A 21,256-nucleotide genomic window follows, 5' to 3' on the forward strand; every position below is an offset into this window, starting at 1 on the left:
AAAAATGGTGCATATGTATTTTAAGTAAATCCAACACATCATTTTTTACAGTGTAGTATGTTAAGAATTATGACCCACAACGCCTCTCTTTGGGCAGAAACTCTTTCCCCCGGTTTCACAGACAAGGCTTAAGCTAGTCCTAGACTAAAATGCATGTTTGAGCTGTTTTAACTGAAAGCAACTTGTACTGACCTATCTTAAAATATGTTAGTGCCATTGTTTTTTCTCAAGATGCACAACAGTAATGTTTTTTTCTATGGTACGTTTATAAAAGCTAAGTCTAAGCCATGGCTTAGTCTAAGCCCTGTCTGTGAAACTGGCCCTATATGTTTAAAATTTAAATGAAATAATATTATAATTAGGGTCATCTATACTCTGATTATTAATGACCCTATAATCTATATAGGGTCATTTATAATCTGCACATTTGAAAATTATTGTGGTGCCTACATGAAGTGTGGAAATAGAATAATCTTTTTTTGGTTCTGAAGTATTGATTACTTTCATTTCTTGTCACCATACACTTGCATTTCATTGATTTGTGTGTGTGTGTGTGTGTGTGTGTGTGTGTGTGTGTTTTTGTGACATAACAGGACACAAATTTGTATAATGACATAGGTATTGCATAGGTATTACAAGGAGAGGGTGACTTTTGAGGACATTACCCCATGTTCCCATTTTTCAAAAGGCTTATAAATACAGAATGAGTTTTTTTGAGAAAGTAAAAATGTGCAGTTTTCTGTGATGGGTAGGTTTAAGTGTAGGGTTGGTGTAGGGCGATAGAAAATACGGTTTGTACAGTATAAAAAACATTATGCCTACGATGTCCCCACAATTCACAAAAACAAACATGTGTCTCTGTGTGTGTGTGTGTGTGTGTGTGTGCGTTTTGCATTGCATTTTTGTTTTAAAAATGACCTAAACAAACATAATTCTCAACAGTCTATTTTTCAGAGATGAAGGATGGAAACTTTTGTTCCAAAGCATTGTTCCTTTGTCAGTTCCTTGGTAAAAACATGATCAAACACTGGCATTTTCTCCATTCAGCTGACAATGGCAAGGATTAGCGCTGTATAAATTTACAAAACACACTGCATATTGTTTTATCAAAAGGATTTTTAAGGTGAAAAGACTCATAAGTTAATACTTCAATCAAATGGGATTAAGTGTAATATTTTATCCAGATCATGTCATTCTTTCATACAGAATGATGAACATACTAATAATTCTCCACACAGTGAGAAAACACGCTCACGCTCAGTTCTCCCTAGCAACAAGAACAGCTCCTACACTCCAGAACTTCATCTGTAGGAGGTCATTCCCTGAGGTAACTGCAGACAAATGTTCTCAACGGGAGCACACTTTTCCAGGAAAACAATAACTGATTTTGTAAAGGATAAACAATAGATCAACTTATAAAGCATTTAAATTAGCTAAATTTGTATCCTAATAGATACCACGCTGAAGAATGACTATGGTTCACCAAGACGGCAAATCATTTATTGTAAATTTATATGCTACAAATGATATACAGTATATTGCCCAAACATTAATCACAGTAAACACTGCTTTTATAAACATATAACAGAAAACAATTTGTCATCAAAATCATCATAAAAGACATTCTGTTTGGCCTGCTGCTGCCAAACCTAATATAAGAGAAAGATAAAGCATAATAAAATATATTTTGTGCATTCATCTTTCTTGGAATGGTCCACTTTCTTGACCCACTTTGTGCATCTGCCGATTTTGTGCATCTGCACTCAATCATTACTGTTCACTTACTGTCGTAACGATGTCTCATCATCTGCATTAATTTTTTTTTTTTTTATTTTTTTTTTACAAATGAAATAGTTTCTTTCCACATAATGATATATTTCATAGTGACCATTTCCAGAACAAAAGCCCTATAAAAACCCTTATGGCTTTCGCACTATTTTTGAATGATTTATCTGTTGTTTATTTCCTTTCAGTTCTCTTTGGCTCTCAGTATTACATATTACTTTCATTTTAATAAGCAAACCACGTAATTAACAGAACATTATAAATGTTTTCATGCATATACAGTAAAGATGAAAGATACAAATCATTAAAAAACTGACCTCCGTTTCCCAGTGAGCAACTGTTCAGTGACATGCTCATGCTAAATGTTACAGAATAATTTAAACAGTCACTGTTGATCTGTCAGAGACAATGACTAACTGTCACACACTGATTGTCTGCATGAGGGTTTGTCAGTCGCATGTGACGAGTCACATCATTGTCAGGTCTGCAGGTCACAGTAACACAGCAGTGTATGACAGCATGAAGAGATTTAGAATATGTATCAAGAGAAACCCTGCAACATACTGTATCATCACAACCATTTAGAGTCAGGAGCTCAATTATTTACAAGTGGAACGTAGACAGAAATAGAGAATGGAAACAACTAGTGTCGGGGAAGCTACTTTGAAAATGCAGCTTGTCAAGCAACAAGCAACTCAAAATTTAAAGGCCCTCAGAGCAGAGCCGTATTTATCTGGTGCACAGAAAATGAGAATCTTCCAATTAGGTTGAAAGCATTAAACAGCACTGGAACAGATTAATTTACACTAATAATTAATTAATATGCTAATTAATACCACAGATTAATTGAAGCTGTTTGGATTCTGCTGATCCTGCAGCCAATGAGATTGCTTGCTCAATATTTAAATAGTCTGGTTCATTGTTTGCTGTAAGCTAGTCTTGGAGTGTGCTTTCAGATTTACTCTGAAATTCAACCGCTTAAGAATATTGTTCAAAACGCTAAACAATGTTGCATAGTCTGCATTTATCAATGAAACAAATACACGTTCAAAAGAATGTTTGATGTTTTACTAGTTGCGTTGTTATGAAGAGTGGAAATCAAGCTTATAAGCAAGCTAGCATGAGTATGCTTTTTGAATTAATAGAAGCAGTACATCTATTCAAAATCATATTTGATGTTTACAAGTTCTGTATGATGCAAGGAGTGAATAATTAAGCAAAGCTAGCTTGACAATATGCATTCTTAGTCGATAACAGCAGCAGCGGTAAATACACCTGTACAAATCACATTTGAAGTTTTAGAGTTCCGTTTGATACAAGGAGTGTATAATTAAGCATATAAACAAGCTAGCATGAGAATATACATTTTGAGTTGATAGCAGCAGCAGTGGTAAATACACCTGTACATATCACATTTGAAGTTTTAGAGTTCCGTTTGATACAAGGAGTGTATAATTAAGCATATAAACAAGCTAGCATGAGAATATACATTTCGGGTTGATAGCAGCAGCAGTAAATACATCGGTACAAAATCATATTTGACATTTTACAAACATTTTATAAACATCTGTTACGATGAGCATGGGCACAAACAATACAAATAAGAGATGCAAGAAATATAAGAAATGTTTTAAGACAAACATTTTTTGCCAAAAATGACAGACGACAGGAACATAACACCTCTTGCTTAACATTATGTCAATTTTGTTTATATCGCCTGATATCAGTAATCACAATCCAAACAACATCCATCCTTTTGAGCACTTGAAAATACCACTATATGTTCCTATAAATCATTAGTAAGGTCAAATTTTTTATATATATTTTATTTTATATTTTTTTATACATTTCTTCATTTTTGTGAAGGAAATCTTATGCATCCACTGAGAGAAAAATTCCTGTACACTTCTTTACACTGGATGAAAAACTTATGGATTCACATATGTTTACTTCAAATTTCTTTAGAGAAAGTATTATTTTGTATATTTGTACCCAATATACACATGTAATGTCTGTTTCATTCATGCTGGAAGACTAAAAATATCACACAAAGCCCACAAGTGAGACTCATAGAATTAATAAAACTTATGAAATTCCAGGAAATCCCTTATATGGACAAAGACATCCAGATATCTCTGCAGCTGAATAAAACATAGAGACATTTTGTCTCTGAAACATGAAAACAAACATATGATTGCGACAATATATGGTTTATCTGTGTTCTTCTAGACATCTCGGGTATTTTCATAAGAATAAAGTATATTTATAATGCAATGCTTATCGACACAGCCTTTATCACTGTATCCACCTTATTCCTGACTAGCCTAATACTGTGTTTTGAATTATGGGTGGCACTAATTTCAGTCGCTGTCATTTTTTCCTCAGGATTATTTTCTCTTTTTTTCCCTTTTGCATTTCGCTGTAATAGTATGAAAAAGGACAACATTGACTGTACATTTGTGGTCTGTTCTCCCTATTTAATTTACAATATATCCCATTAATAATTCACTGGAATGCACAAAGAATCTCTCAATCTCTTTTTCTCCTCAAATCCTCACGTCTCCTTCCAGGTTTGTTTTCACAGGTAAATACAATTTATTATCTGTCAAAATGAAGGGAATCACTTTGAAATAGTATCACGCAATGCTGAAGTAAATTAACATTTTTGGTTAAGGTAACGTATGTTACATAATGCAGATATATATTACCACAGTTATTGCTGTGGAAAGAATCACCCTTTGGGGGATATTCGTGTTCTGTTGAAAGTACCTTAATTGCTGATATTTTTACACTTTTAAATGTCCTTTTAATGTTTGATGGTTGAAGGGTGAGTAGAATAATGTCATCTCATTGTACCCAGTTTAAAAAAAAAAAAAAAACGGATTATTGCGTTCATAGAGCACTTAACGGAAGTTACACCCATAATTCGTGCAAAGCGTCATGGGGCATTGGAACAAGGTGGATAGAATACTACAAAATAATACCATTTCCTCCTCATTCTAAGATATAAAGCCACATCAGATCACAAAATTGCGATTTTTCTTGCAATTCTTAGAAAAAAAGCCAGAATCATGAATTTTTATCTCAGCGCCCTAACATTACATACAAACAAGCACACAACAAACTAACGCTCACTTCACACAAACAAGCGCCTCTCTCACACACATGCAAAACTGTATCGCACGCATGCTAATGTGGTAAATTTATTCATCGCACAGACTGATTTTTTGCGTAGCATGTGCAATATATATGTCATACTGTACAGCCCTGTTGCCATATTCAATAATATAATATAATAATATAAATATCTAGTTCAGTCATGAAACTCTAGAGGGCACAGGCTGATGGTCATTTACATACTATCTGCAAGCAATCACATCATTACCACATGGCACAAGATGATTGGCCTCTGCTGATCCTTGGAGCCAATGAGATTGCTTGCTCAACATTTAAATAGTCTGGTTCATTGTTAGCTGTAAGCTAGTCCTTCAGTACGCCACCTCCCCCAGCTCCACCTGCCTAAATCTGCTACAGGATTTATATATGTTTCTTTATGCAGCAGCAGCAGCAGCATATCTTACATGCTCACAGCAGAGTGTCTGGGTATCTATTAGCAGTAGCAAGTCCATACTTGCACAACAGCAGCGTAGCAGATCTAGTCTGCCAAGACAAAATACATGATCATTGCCATATTCAAAAACATGCTAAAACTATTCCTAGCATTGTCATGATTTAAATATTATTATACTGTTTTGCAAATACAACATAAATGCTGCAAAGAATCACTTTCCCATCACTTTCCCAACTTTCCAATGCCCAACTTCGCACACCCACACATTTCATACCAAACACACACACACAGGTTTGTTTTGCTATCAAAGGGAGGACATTCCATAGGCGTAATGGTTTTTATACTGTACAAAATGTACATTCTATCCCCCTACACTACCCATGTCATTATACAAATTTGTGTCCTCATAAATCACAAAAACGTGCGCACACACACGCACCAAACCTTCTACTTGACCTACTTTCACAGAAAGGCCTCAGAAGTCCTTAAGTTAAATGTTCAAAGACCTCACAGCCCAACACGTTGTGAGCTTGTAAGTAGATATTTTTTGGATATAAACTACAATTATTATAGAGTGTACAGAGTGTAGAGTTTTGATGCACAATATATTTAACTTCTCTTTTTTAAAGCATTTTAAATCTACTACCAAATTATTTTAGTTCAGCTATTTGCCAAGGCAACATTTCTCATTTTTGTTTAAATTGAAGTACATATTTTGTGTGTGTGTGTGTGTGTGTGTGTGTGTGTGTGTACATATATACATACACACACACACACACATACAGTCAAACAAAAAATTATTCAGACATTTTTTATATTTTTGATATATTTTTACTAGTGGGTGTAGGACACTGTAGTTCATTTATGTAAGTGAGGATAGCAAAATAAAGTAAACTGGATAAAAATTTGGAACCAAAACTTATTCAGACCTTACCATGTTTTGTGTTATCTGACATAATTAAGATTTTTCTGACACAGTTTAACTCTGAGATCTTGTCATTTTTTTATTACCATTTTTTTAAACTATAGTCAATAAACTGTATATTGAATGAAATGTTCAAGGTGTCTGAATAAATTTTGGGTTGACTGTATGTATAGTTAATAGAAATACCCCATTCACAAGCTTATCCATTACACATGAATTCTGTGACTGAAAGTGTTCAAAAACAGGAAAACTACAATAATAAAATTATCTTTTTATGTGAGATAGAATGGCTTGAGTACTTGAACTACTAGTCATTTTATTTATTTTTTACTCATAAAGTTGCCAAAAAGGTCTAGATCCATAATGAAGTGTGCCAGGCAATTTAGTTATAGTTATGTCACTGAATAAAGGTTGCATGTTCTCAAACTGTACTGCATGACAAATTTGCCTCGTTTGCCTCATATGTTTATATGCTAAATAAAGGCTCTCAGCAGGTATAAAGCTTAAGAATATTAACAGTCATTAACAGCATCTGGAGCCTTGAGATCCAATGACTCTCAACGATTATCATTCAAAACTTTGTGGTTTCTGTGTCATATATTAGTGCATTATTGGAGGAACAAAGCACCAGTAAGATGAAAAAGCGCAATTTAAAAAGGACACTAGTCTTTTATTGACTGGTGGAATCTCTACACGGCTCAATCAGCAGGGAAGAGGTTTCCTTCTGGATGATAGATGTCGAGCTGACAGTGAACAGATGAGAGAGCACAGCGATGGCTTTGTTTCGACTTTGTTCAAGTGAGCATGCACAATGAATTTCTGCTCTGCCTTCTCTGCGGCGGATTGTGATATATTACCGCAAACCAATCTCACTACTGTAGAACAACACAGTACAAAAAAAGAGGCCACACAGAATGTGTTAATGCATTTTTAACTTTAGGCTTAACCAGAGATATGTATTTGTACATGCCAATGTGTCTTGCTATCTCACAGTATAAGCGTGAATTTTAAACAACAAACTAATTAAATTAATATGGGAGAGGAATAAATATAGCTAATTTACTACACTTTCATTGAATTGATGAATCAATCGCTTTACGAAAAATACAAGCTTCACATTTCTGCTTCTAAATCCTCCAAGTCGTTCTCCCATTTATTGTCATTATCTCACAAATATTGGTGATTGAGCTTAAACTGTATTGAACCTGTATTGAACCTATCTATCTATCTATCTATCTATCTATCTGCTGACCCAAAAGAACAAAGAGTTATAGGATTGTGATGAACTCCATCTATGTTTTGATCATTATTCTGAATCCGATCTGGACAGTCTTTGACAAAAAGATGCAAATTTCTCAGCTTTTTGTTCAAAATGTTGTTTTTAAGAAACCCACATTCAAGTGTTGATTAAAAAAAGGATGCATGAAGCTACAATAAAAATGTTTTTTGTTTGTTTGTGCTTTCAAAGCAGAGGCTCTGTTCTTTTTGATATATTGACTGTTCAGATATTCATACAACAAAATATTCTGGGGGGCCATGAATTTGAAAATTGTGAAAATGATCAAAAATGCTGCCGCTGGCTGGCAACAACAACAAAACACTGGCAGGGAAAGAGTTAAAAACATATTAGCTTTCAGCAAACAGCTGAATGAATGTAATGTCCATGATATGTTAAAGGGGACCTATTATGCCCCTTTCACAAGATGAACTATAAGTCTCTGGTGTCCCCAGAATGTGTCTGTGAAGTTTCAGCTCAAAATACCCCACAGATCATTTATTATAGCTTGTCAAATTTTCCCCTATTTGGGTGTGAGCAAAAACACGCTGTTTCCGTGTCTGTTTAAATGCAAATGAGCTGCTGATTCCAGCCCCCTTTCCAGAAAAGGGCGGAGCTTTAACAACTCGTGCTTCAGTTGCTCAACAACAACAAAGCTGGAGAATCTCACGCAGCCAAAATGATGATTGTCAGTAACAGTGTTCAGCCTTACATTGTTTAAACCAGAGTCGGACATTGATGGAGAGACTCAGGAAGAAGTTACAACTTTTAGAATGCAACTGGACATTTCTGAATATTTAGTGGATAAATTTATGTAGTTGCTGTGGAGTTGATTCAATTCATCAACTAGCATGTGCCGTCATGTCAATCTTTTGTGCAAATCCAGCATTGAATTGACCCTTGTTTGTGAAGCAGTCCGGCGTAAAATGACGGCACAGGCAACAACATGCTACTACAACAACTCTTCCTCTTCTCTAAAGCAGCCCAAAATGACCTCGCCCCCATTGTTGCGTGTTCTCGGGGGCAGGGACAGTGTTTATGTAAATATATGACTTTCTTTTGTTCGTCTGAAAGTAGTCATATACACCTAGGATGGCTTGAGGATAATTGGGATCATTTTCATTTTTGGGTGAACTATCCCTTTAAACAGCAAACTCTTTAATTTAAAATATCTCTCTTTGCATAGAACTTTGAGCATTATAACTTTGCAGATGTTGTTTATGCTCTAACAGCAACATTACACACTAACTAAAGTTAAAAAAGTGAAATCATAATCAAGGACCCCTTCAACAAATGTATTTAAAAACAGAACAGTGACTGTTTTAGAATATGAATGTGCAAGTATTTAAGTTTTTAAGCTTTTTCACACATAAAACAGTGCTGTCAGCACCATGACAAAATGAAATGGAACTTAGTATTTTGTGTGTGCATTTACTCAAGTGTATATTAGCTTTTAATGACATCAGCCTATTTAAATGCAAAATTTTCATTGATATTTCTTGTACATTTTCTTTTTAGGCCAGTAATGTTTGAGAAAGGCCTATAGAAAGATATAGATACAAATGAACCTTCCTGAGAGTTCAGGCACACAATACATACAATCCCACATAAAGTTTCTCATTGCAGTCTGCAGCACAAGCCCTGCAGTAATTCTGCTGTCCTGATGCCAGAAATGCTTTCATGATACACTGATAGCCTTAGTATTTCAACATAATGCACTGATCACCATCAGCCACGTGAACTAAAACTTTTTAAACAAAACATTTTTTTTTTTTCAAAACATCAGGATTAATCTTCACAATGCAGTCATAACAAGCAAATTCAACATGCATCAGCTAATAATCCTGACAATTTTTTTTTACAGTTTACAATTTGATGTGAACACGCTAAGTAGACTCGAGTGAATGAAATGAAACAAGAGAAGGTTGACATACGGTAAGGGCAGACAGTTCTCCTCCTGACTGATGCAGTTTCTGTCGCAGACATGAAGTATAAATAAAACACTCACAGCATGTCCCTCAAGGCGTCAGCATGAAACCCACAAGCAATGACTATGACACACTGTCTTTGTTACTTCTACCTCCTTGTTTTTCCTCTTTCATGACATTGTAACACGTTCAGAGAGCTATTGACAGTAATGCGGCTGACAGCAGGAAGTTCGAGAGGCAGATTGCTGTCAGTCATTAAGATGCATGAAATTCCCCTCATTTCCCATGATGCATTCAGAGCATGTCCACTGCACCTGTTCACTAATCAACCAGCTAACCTAGAAGGGACCTGGATTAGAGAAACATGTTACATCTGTCTTTCTTTATGTGTGTGCGACTTTTGTAGCCGCTTTTCTCAAGCATCTCTAAATGGAAGCAGCGATTTCCACTCTCAGCGCTAATTAAATATTAACATCCAAATGAAACCGGAGGCCACGCCTCCTTTCCCTTTCAAGAGCAAATCTCTCATCAGCTTTTTGTGAGGGGATTTATTGTATAGAAATGGTGAAAGGATTTTGAGTGCTCAATTTCGAAACCTGATACAAAGTGTACACAAAAATACAATGGAGAAAGTGTGCTCTGTGTTGTGACGCAGACTGTGTAAGTATTTTACTTGGTGCTGTCTTAAGCAAACGTGAACTGCTGACAGAATGAGAATAGCTGATTCAGAACTGATGGAAAAAAGTTAACGTTCTTCAGTGGCACACATTTAACAGCTTATGCGCATGATGCAGGGAAACATGTAATGGATAGTTTGTATTTTTGGCATTGCAGGGAACACAATCATTGTATCTTTAATAATATCATGCTAATCGTCTTTGGAAATAAATAAAGATGTATTTTCAGCCTGTCAATCAATTTTCCTCAATATACCACTTCCTAAAAAATATGCATCAGTTAAATGAAATGTATATCTGCTACATATCCTTATTGGACTTGAAGTTAAAGTGACAGACTTGCACACACAAATGGATAACTGATAAACAGACCAATAAAACAACATCATAGAAATAACCATAATTAGTAATGGAATAAATTCATTATATATAACAAAATTCATTTGTATTAATATTGTTAATATATTTACATTATTTAAAAATAATATTGTTAATATTGTTATGCATTGGTATATATGTTGACAAATAAGGTTTTTTAAAGTGTAAAAAAAAAACATAATGGAGATATAATTCATTTTGAAGTTTTATTAAATGTTAACAAAGAGATGTGGTTTTTATAATCAATTAACACTGCTTTTGTAATTTTTTACAAGATGGACAAAATTTGTCACCAAAAAGTCATTCGGTTTTACCGAATGACACTTTTGGTTATACCAAATGATGATATTTTCAAACAATGCTAACAGACTGATATCTAGCTAGCTAGCTAGCTAGCTAGTTAGCTCCCTTTATATTGGTTACTCCAAATGACATCAATGAAATTCATTTTTCCGGACATTCTTTCTCATAACAAAGCAACGACTTCTACAAATAATTTTAATACCATTCCATGTTGATATATAATGTTATAAAATCATGCCAGAATAAAAAATATATACATTTATTACATTTGTGTGTGTGTGTTATAATTACATATGAATTAACATTACAATTAATAAGAAGCATGATTATTATTATTACTATATACTCTAACACAACTGCACACTACTTATCTTATAAATTATATATAAATAACAAATTATGACAATATCAATTAATAATGTAATAACCATTATTATTCAGAGACCTATATTACAATAACATTACTTTATATTAAAAATATTAATATAATCTATACTTATTTTATAATTGTGTATAGCCTAAATTATATTAATTGTATAACGAAAATACGATTATTATTATTATTATTATTATTACTACTGACACTCTATTACACATTAGTAATTAAATACAAGCAAATTAATGTACAGCAATATTTTAATACAATTGTATATTTATTTGAATGTTGCATTTAATATTATAGGTTACATATTAAGAATGAATCAGATTATAACTGTTGTAAACTCGTGCACACAATCACCAAAAATAATGATCATAATAACAGACTCAACATCATATTAACATGCATTAATAATGAATTAAAGCATTCGCTCATTAATTCAGTGTCTATGTGCGCTAAATGAAATACATGCAAGCTAGATTCGGCCGCAGGATGAACAGCATGTGATATAAATACACAGTTCTGCAGCAGATACACAAGACAGCAGGAGGATGTGATGCTCTGAGTGAGCGCCATCACATTATCCACAAACACACAGTCTTACCTGCAGATCTTCAGCATCCGCGAGGAAACGCCGCAAGCCTGACGCAGAAGACGAATGAGTGTTTGATTCCGCGCAGCATCGTCAGGACGAGCTTACAGTCAGGCTGAGAGGATGAGAAGAGAGCCATACGTGCACTACAGGATGCTGATCACAGGAATGAACGGTGAGAAATGAAGTGTCGAACCATGGCTGTGTCCCAAACCCTAATGACTTTCCTACCTAGACAACATTTTAGGACATCATTCCGTTGATTTTGCAACGTTGTTGCTCCAATTCAGCGGCATTTTGGAGAAAATGCTAGGCGCATCAATGATGTCCAAAAACTCTGTTGCTTCGGAAGGCGCTTGTGATGCCTAAAATGCTGTCTAGGTAGGTAGGCGCACATGAGGATTTAAGACGCAACCTATTTGTAAAATGTGAATCGAGCGCCACTCACAGGCAGGCACGCACGCGCACAAAACATGTTTTACAGCATCAAATTGTACAGAAATTTAACCAATTTCAATTGTTTTTTGTTTTCTGTGAGAAAAAAATAAAAACTCATATGATATAACCTACAGTAAATACCGATTTTAAATATAATGTGAAAGTATGCCAGCCGCTATTAAGGTCTGTTCACACCAAGAACGGTAACTATAAAGAAAACTATAACGATAACTGAATTATATATCTTTCTGTTTATCTTAAGAGTGCGCTGCAGTTCCTATTCGATTTCTGTCACTTTGACATTATGTCAGAAGCTGGCGCTATGGGGAACACCTTTCTCCTAGATTTTTATTTATTTTGTTAAACTTCAAACAAAGTCAATGTACAGTCAGAACTACAATAATACATAGAAAAACATACAGCCAGGGGGTAGGCTAATCATTAAACTATAAATACATTAAAGGACTCAGATAGAGAGTTTTAATTGCTTTCTTATTATGTGAATGAAAAATAGTCTTGTTGTATATTTGAATTTCTTTTCAAGAATCAAAAACAAAGGGTGGGTTTCACTGTAGTTACATTGATTGTATATGAAATTTGGCATAAATAAAAACTTTATAATATTTCCTTTTATTTGAGGGGATATTAGTAAAACCAAATAAAATGTTTTTTAAACACAAAGAAAAAGTAGGTTCTTTCTCCTAGAAATACTGATGCCTGATTGGAATAATGCCGTTGTTCTACGTCGGCCAATGGCGTTCAAGCCCGCGAATTAGAGGCGGAACGTATGGAAAGCTAAACCATCTAAACTGTAATCAATACGGGGATCGGCTGGAAATAGCGACCTCTCCTGGTTTGATTTAGTATTAACATCATAATCTGAATGCAATCTTTCCATTACTTGCTTTTCAGTGTTTTAAAATTGATCATCCGAGTGGTCCAAATGGCCGTATTTAAAGACATTGCGGGCCGTATGCGGCCACCAGTTGCCCATCCCTAACATGGACTGTAAAAAAAAAAAAAAAAAAAAAAAAAAGATAGATGACGCACTTTCACTCTCTTACACTGTATTAATTGAAGCCGCCAGTGTGCCAATATTGCGCTGACATCTCGAGCTTGAGTCTCGAGTCTGCGCATAGTGAACTTGGAGCCGGAGTCTGCGTGAGCTCGAAGCGGAGACGATATCAAGGTCCTGCCCACACTCCCGCAGAATCGGTTAATAAAACAACTAGAACAACTCAATATGTCGGTGTGAAATAAACAGTTATGGAAATGTAGAAATTTAAGTTAAAGCTCCAATCTCCCCCCGAAGATCTGAAAAATCTGTTGGTGCTTCAGTGGGTAACGTTACTTCGCTGAGAGAAGCTGTCAATCATGACATCAAAACTCACGTTTTTATAGAATCAAATAACTAACTAAAAGCAAACGTTAAAGAACAAACACTTTACAACCCGAATTCCGGAAATGTAAGGACGTTTTTTATATTTGAATAAAATGAAAGACTTTCAAATCACATGAGCCAATATTTTATTCACAACAGAATATAGATAGCACAACAAATGTTTAAACAGAGAAATTTTACACTTTTATCCACTAAACGAGCTCATTTAAAATTTGATGCCTGCTACAGGTCTCAAAAAAGTTGGCACGGGGGCAACAAATGGCTGAAAAAGCAAGAACATTTGAAAAGATTCAGCTGGGAGAACATCTAGCAACTAATTAAGTTAATTGATATCAGGTCTGTAACATGATTAGCTATAAAAGGGATGTCTTAGAGAGTCTCTCAGAAGTAAAGATGGGCAGAGGCTCTCCAATCTGTGAAAGAGTGCGTAAAAAGATTGTGGAATACTTTAAAAACAATGTTCCTCAATGTCAAATTGCAAAGGCTTTGCAAATCTCATCATCTACAGTGCATAACATCAATAGATTCAGAGAAACTGGAGAAATCTCTGTGCGTAAGGGACAAGGCCGAAGACCTTTATTGGATGCCCTTGGTCTTCGGGCCCTCAGACAACAGTGCATCACTCATCGGCATGATTGTGTCAATGACATTACTAAATGGGCACTGGAATACTTCCAGAAACCACTGTCGGTAAACACAATCCGCCGTGCCATCTGCAGATGCCAACTAAATCTCCATCATGCAAAAAGGAAGCCATATGTGAACATGGTCCAGAAGCACTGTCATGTCCTGTGGGCCAAGGCTCATTTAAAAGTTTCAAAGTGGAAAAGTGTTCTATGGTCAGATGAGTCCAAATTTGACATTCTTGTTGGAAATCACGGATGCCGTGTCCTCCAGGCTAAAGAGGAGGGAGACCTTCCAGCGTGCTATCAGCGTTCAGTTCAAAAGCCAGCATCTCTGATGGTATGGGGGTGCATAAGTGCATACGGTATGGCCAGCTTGCATGTTTTGGAAGGCACTATGAAGGCTGAAAGGTATATAAAGGTTTTAGAGCAACATATGCTCCCCTCCAGACGACGTCTATTTCAGGGAAGGCCTTGTGTATTTCAGCAGTACAATGCAAAACCACATACTGCAGCTATTACAACAAGCATGGCTTCGTCGTAGAAGAGTCCGGGTGCTGAATTGGCCTGCCTGCAGTCCAGATCTTTCACCTATAGAGAACATTTCGCGCATCACTAAACAAAAGATGACCACAAACTCTTCAGCAGCTGGAAACCTATATCAGGCAAGAATAGGACCAAATTCCAACACCAAAACTCCAGAAACTCATAACCTCGATGCCCAGACGTCTTCAAACTGTTTTGAAAAGAAGAGATGGCAAACATGCCCCCATCCCAACTATTTTGAGACTTGTAGCAGGTATCAAATTTGAAATGAGCTCATTTTGTGCATAAAATCTTAAAATTTCTCAATTTAAACATTCGTTGTTATCTATGTTTTATTGTGAATAAAATATTGGCTCATGTGATTTGAAAGTCTTTTAGTTTTAATTTTATTCAAATTTAAAAAACGTCCCAACATTTCTGGAATTCGGGTTGTAACTAACATCAGCATGATAAAAACTGTCTAAAATGACAGAAACCATCTTTGGAAAAGAAATATTTTGAAGTGTAATTTGACGGCTTAATTTGTCTCACGTTCCATTCCATTACATAGAGAGTATAAACATCTGCTAAACAGCTGTTTTCAGTAATGGAGTGTAGAGCTTTCTATCTAACCACAGTAAACTCCAGCGCTCTCACCAGGGCAGGTGCTGGCCAAATGGGTGCCTTAAGCAGAATTGTACTGTTGTAGACCTAAGTGATCAATAGCCTTAAAATGACTTAAAATACAATGAGGCAATAATAAGTGTTTCAAAGAAAGTATCAAAAGCAAGTAATTTTATGGTTTTATTGAACAACACTGTTAAAGTACATAATGTAATATACATAAAATACTGTAAACAATCAACTTATGTAAGTTACTTATTATAACAAATGACTGAAGAGGGCACCAATGGCCTTGTGATTGTTGTTACACTTTACAGCATGATCAAATCCTTGTTTAATATTGGCCAAACAACATTTAATTCAAAGGTCCACTTAATATTTGGCATCAAAATATGCAAACTCACCCTAGTGAAAAATAAATATACCAAAACGTATTTGAAATGCAATTACTTTATGCTAAGTATACTACAAATACATTTACATATTTATGTACTTCATATAAATACCCTGCAATTGTACTTTTGGTATATTAAATTTATGTACTTAAAGTCTGAATTAGAACAACTAATTTTGTACTTGATGCACTTTATTTATCCAGTAGTGCTGAGGTCCAACTAAAGATATACTGAAGTATATTTGATTGTGCTAAAATGGAACTATTGCAAGTGTACCTTAGGTACACTTTATATATCTTGCATTTAAAGACTGATATCATACAGTGATCATGCTATCCTTACTAATAGTGATATTAAAACACATTTTAGGCTTAATATTATTAAATGTGCATTGTGCAATAAAGTAGTACTCCAAATAAAGTTTACTTATATTTATATCAAGCAATATGTCAGTAAATATGTTAATGGATTTGTGGTATACGTAGTATAAAATAAATGTATTTTAAATACATTTTGGTATAGGTTTTTTTTTTTCACTAGGGCAGGGCAGAGTTAGGGTTTAAACTTTTATTTTGAAATTGAGATGAACAACAATTTGCATATTCAGAAACATACTGATGTATTCTCCTGTGTTAGCATAGGTTTATAAATGATAGCACTACGCTATGCTATATTATGATTTTTAAATCGTTTTAATATATCATGCAGCCTTAGAAACTGGTCTAATAATGCTAATCCAATAAATGGATTCTCGTCCATGGAATGCTCCATTTCCAGTATTTTGCTGGTTGACCGACACGGGTAAATTGCAATCGAGAATTTTATTTTTTTTTTTTTTTTTTTAAATCGAGCACTCGAATTTAATTGAGGAATTGTGACAGCCCTACAAGTCTTTACCAAGGTTCAAATTGCAATGCATAGCGCATTAACAATTTAAATTATATGACAAAAATTGCATTAGTATAAAATCAGATGCGTTGCTATCAAATTATTAATGGTGTTAAACACGTTTAATTAATCTCACCCATTAACTTCAATAGCCCAAAATATACGTTTCACATGTTTGTCAACATACCTGAAAGTGATGCACGTTATTCATCTTGGACTTGGACTTTAATACACAGGCTGTGCCGCTGTTTTCAGCGCTCTTCCTCTGCATAGCATTGTGCAACTGTTGTCTAGCCGGCTTCAGCCTCTTGCATAGAGCCTGAGCCAGCTACAAAACCACAGAACTCGTGGCTGAAAAGCCATCCGTTCCCAACATGAGGAACATGCCGCATTCAGATTGACGGAAGTCTACCCGCTATCTTACTCCACTCTCGGTTTCCCTGCCTATTGCGGGCATTGAGATCACTAGTTGTCTTTGTGCTATGTGTTCCACTGTGCGGTGCGACAAAGCTGGAAGACAGAATACAGTGCTTCTGTGCCTATTCTTTTCTCTCGCCCATTGCCTTAAAGCAGCGAGCTCCGTATAAAAAGATCCTCTCACAGGTTGGCTGAGAAGTTAAATTATCTCAGTACATCTGGAGAGTGCCTACTTCTAGAGTTGTCAAAGTACTGACTTCAGTACCAAGTCAGTACTGAAATGTTAAAAATAGACATATCCGATGAGAGCATGAAAACAATGGCCAATCAGAGGGGTTTACGAATCCGCTCAACAGTGCTCAAAGCGTCACATTTTTAAAATTTCAGTACCAACTTGGTACTGAAGTCGGTACTTTTCACAACTCTACCTACTTCTATATTCAGATAGCCCTCATCACCAGTGTTTCTGAGGATGCACTCACACTAGGCACAGTTGCCTTGTACCGTGCCCTGGTGTGTACTGTCCAAGTAGTAATAGAACATGTTTGCTGTCGTAATGATAACAGTGATCGACAATGATGCGCACACAAAAGTAATAGCTGCTCCGGCGCGGTTAGTGCTCACACTATATGCGTACCGTGCCCGAGCCCAACTGAACCGTGCATCTCTGGCCGATCACGCAAGTCAAGCGAACCAGACTTTGGGGGTCAAATGTGCTCGGGCACGGTTCAGTTCACCTAGTGCGAATGCACCCTGAGATTGCTTCATGGGCACAGCGTACCGCTTTGCATTCCCTACTATAAGTGTGTACGTTCTTGGAGTGCGCGAACATGGCTCTCTGAGTGGAGTTTGCGAGCTGAATGATCTGAATGTTTGGCTGATCATGGTTCATTCAGAGAGTGTGTTGAACTATCACAGGCTTCTGCCACTCAACCACCCATCATATCCCCTTCTTAGGGAGTGGAACCTTTCACAGGGGTTCTCCCGATCTATAATTACTCCTGGCATGACTGCCGCCTTATTGGTATTTGGGCATTATATTCCATTCCATTCCATAATTTCTGTAGTGGATAAAGCACCAACAGTAATTTCCTGTCGTTCAGGCACGGCGTTCAACAAAGTCTAGGAACTCAGCATTACTGTGATATAGGCAATAATGCTGGCACAACCGCCACTTTGCTCTCATCCACTCATGATGGCGACAGCAACAATCTGCATGTCTGGCTGCTGGCATCAGTTACACTGCCCAACGAATTAAAGACAAGTACTGCAGCAAGTGCCCCTTCTACCAGGCGACTCTATGCTCATAAATTGAAAGTATTTTAGAGCTTGTGCAGCTCAAGTAACGAGGACTCTGTGAATTGTCAGATTCCAGTTATGTCATTCTTGCAGGAGCGTGTAGATGAAGGCCGTGCACCTTCTACGCTCAAATTTTACGTTGCCGCTATGTAAGCTTTTCATAGCAGAACTGATGGTCGGCCAGTTGGCAGGAATGACCTAGTGGTCAAACCTTTACATGGCGCGAGATGGCTAAACCCTCCTCGCCCGTCTACAATCCCCACTTGGGATTTGGCTTTAGTTTTGAAAGCCCTGACGTGTTCGCCATTCAAGCCAGTCCAGCCTGCTTCGCTATAAGTACTCACTTTCAAGACGGCGCTTTTACCCACAATTGTATCAGTTAAACAAGTCAGTTATATACATGCTCTTCTAGTCAGCGAGTCATGCATGGGTTTTCGTCCTGATGACTGTAGAGTTGTCCTTAAACCAAGAGAAGTTGCGTTACTAAGGTGCTCTCAACTTCGTTCAGAGCCCAGGTTATAACCCTGTCAGCCTTTGCTCCGAGCAAACCATCTACAAATTATTTATATACTGTGATGCATAAGAAGAATAATATTAATATATTATATTATAATATTAATATATTATAATATATTATAATTAATATATTATAACTTATAAAGAATAAAAAGTGAAAAAAAGAAGAGTGCAATGTTTGTACTACAATATAATATTTGTAATTCTAACTTTTCCAAAACAGTTATGTAGCACATCAGTTTCAACATAAACGACATTTATTTAAATATTCAAAGTGCTGTATGACATTTGCTTAAAGGAAAACAAGCAGTTTGGTATCATCTTAAAACAGAGATTATTCAAGTGTTAAATGACCACTAGGGAACATTTAACAGACCCTCTTCTTGGCAATCGGCAGGGTTAGCAGTCCTGACCCTCATTGACGGGGTTACAAAAGAAGGAAACCATGTATCCACAACAGAACAGAAGCCCCTGACTGCGTGTAAACAAATATGAACAGACTGTAACAACTGACCATCAAGAACACACAGAGAGAGTGAAAGCGCTCTCTGACATCAGGTTGTGCCTGATTAACACCTCTTAACTTACTGTAAACCCTTGGAATAAAACATATGCTTGTTGTTTCAAGTGCTATTTCAAGATTGGGTAGGTTGGCTGATGCTATCATATGTAATAAAAAATATCTAGGAGGAGTTTGGATTTACTGGGGGTACAAGAAAATCTTTAGCTGTCAATGGAAAGTGAATTATTTAACAGAATATGGACACATGATTAGCTTTGCATCATCACCACCAGACGGCACCGTTTCTCAACAATAGCAGTGCAGATGGGTGATGCCATGAAGAAATGTCCCAATCATATTTCACTCCAAATGTAAAAAATGAATTAAAATAATATTTTATATATATATATATATATATATATATATATATATATATATATATATATGATTTTGGGGTGAAGTATGGTTTGGACATTTTCTTGACAGTTTTTTTTTTTTTTTTTTGCGAGATTCACTCATGTTGGTGCTTGTAAAAATATGACTGGACAAAAGCACAGACATTGACCTTTTGGACATTGACCTATTCAAAATAACACTGTTACACAGAAATAGTGCAAACATATCAAAAGTAACATTACTGTCAGTAAAAAAATAACATAAATGACATTAGTTGGATCTGTAAATGATTGGTGCCAAAGTCACTTGATACTAAATTTAAAAATAACGCTATACTTCACTTGTATGACATATTACAGTGTAAAATTACTTCTAATGCCAGAAGAAAAGAAAAAAAAATGAAATCATGATATCCTATGACAGCTTTATCTTTGAAACTCTGCAGGAGGTTCGGCTGTTGGCCTGCTTTATAAAGGCCATCATGACAGCAAGAGATGGATTTGGTAACCTTGACCCAAAACAATAATTCAGTAACAGAAAAGCAACTCTTTCTCCATCAATTATCTCCTACATGAGATGGTTCTTCCCTTTTGCTTATGCACAGATGAATCCCTTGCCCGTAAAGCACCTCAGAGGTGTATGGTTGTTTGTTTAGCTATTTCATTACAATCTATTTAAACTCGTATCATCCCTTTGAATCCAGAGACACTAGTCTTGAATTCTTCAAGTTATGTAGGGCTTCAAATGGGAATGCAGTTTAAAGGCACTGGGACCCAGAAGAAAACCAGTGCAGTGGCTTTCCACTTCTTCACGCTCAAACCACAGGAATTTGGAGTAACTCTCTCCAGATCTGAGGCATATGAGTTAACAGGCCTGGATGTAGCAGAGCCTGAGCAGAATACCTGCCTAGACTCCATCTCTCAGTCAGTTTTTGAAGGCCCCGTAGCGGCTGGCTTTGCTGATAAAGTTCTTCAGCAGATCGTGGTCCATGTCGGCGAAGGCCTGCGTCTGAGTGACGGCCGTCAGGTGGTTAACGCAAAACTTGAAACAGAACTCTTCCAGATCCTGCACATGAAGAGTGGATGGACTGATTCAATGAGAAAGAGAACCACCACCAAAGACCTACAGAATAATATATGAAACCGCAAATATATGTACATGTTTAGGGCTCTGTTCCAAAACCTAGTGAGCTGTCTACCTAGACAGCATTTTTAGACATCCTATGTGTGCTATCTTTAGTTATAGGTATTAGGGAAATTGATACAGCTTAGTGTCGTGATATTTTGCATGGGAATATTGTATTGATCTTTTCAGAATTTCGGCTCGGGATTGTTAGTATTCTGCATAACTTTACCGTAGGCTCTGCACTTATAATGTGGGAAATAATCATTTGAAATCTTGCTTTCAGACTGTAATT

General features: G+C 36.2%; 2 protein-coding genes across 5 annotated transcripts in view; both read right to left on the reverse strand.

Moving 5' to 3' along the window:
- The window catches only part of mtus2b (microtubule associated tumor suppressor candidate 2b), a 64,481-nt gene extending 49,078 nt beyond the window's left edge, over positions 1-15,403 (reverse strand). For 2 of the 3 annotated variants that reach the window (XR_007925254.1, XM_051863884.1), the window contains exon 1: positions 11,827-15,403. The gene's annotated coding sequence lies outside the window, so the exon portion shown is untranslated. Of the gene's footprint in view, positions 1-9,491; positions 10,500-11,826 lie in introns of those variants that run through there. The other variant, XM_051863885.1, reaches the window with a different exon arrangement.
- A 1,237-nt stretch (positions 15,404-16,640) lies between these two features.
- The window catches only part of rcbtb2 (regulator of chromosome condensation (RCC1) and BTB (POZ) domain containing protein 2), a 53,015-nt gene continuing 48,399 nt past the window's right edge, over positions 16,641-21,256 (reverse strand). The window contains exon 12 of one of the 2 annotated variants that reach the window (XM_051863908.1): positions 16,641-20,904. In XM_051863908.1, the coding sequence (XP_051719868.1) occupies positions 20,764-20,904 (141 nt within the window). In that variant the 3' untranslated portion in view covers positions 16,641-20,763. Of the gene's footprint in view, positions 20,962-21,256 lie in introns of both variants that reach the window. The other variant, XM_051863909.1, reaches the window with a different exon arrangement.

The sequence above is a fragment of the Ctenopharyngodon idella genome, chromosome 15 (assembly GCF_019924925.1).
Source record: "Ctenopharyngodon idella isolate HZGC_01 chromosome 15, HZGC01, whole genome shotgun sequence".
NCBI classification, from domain to species: Eukaryota; Metazoa; Chordata; class Actinopteri; order Cypriniformes; family Xenocyprididae; genus Ctenopharyngodon; species Ctenopharyngodon idella.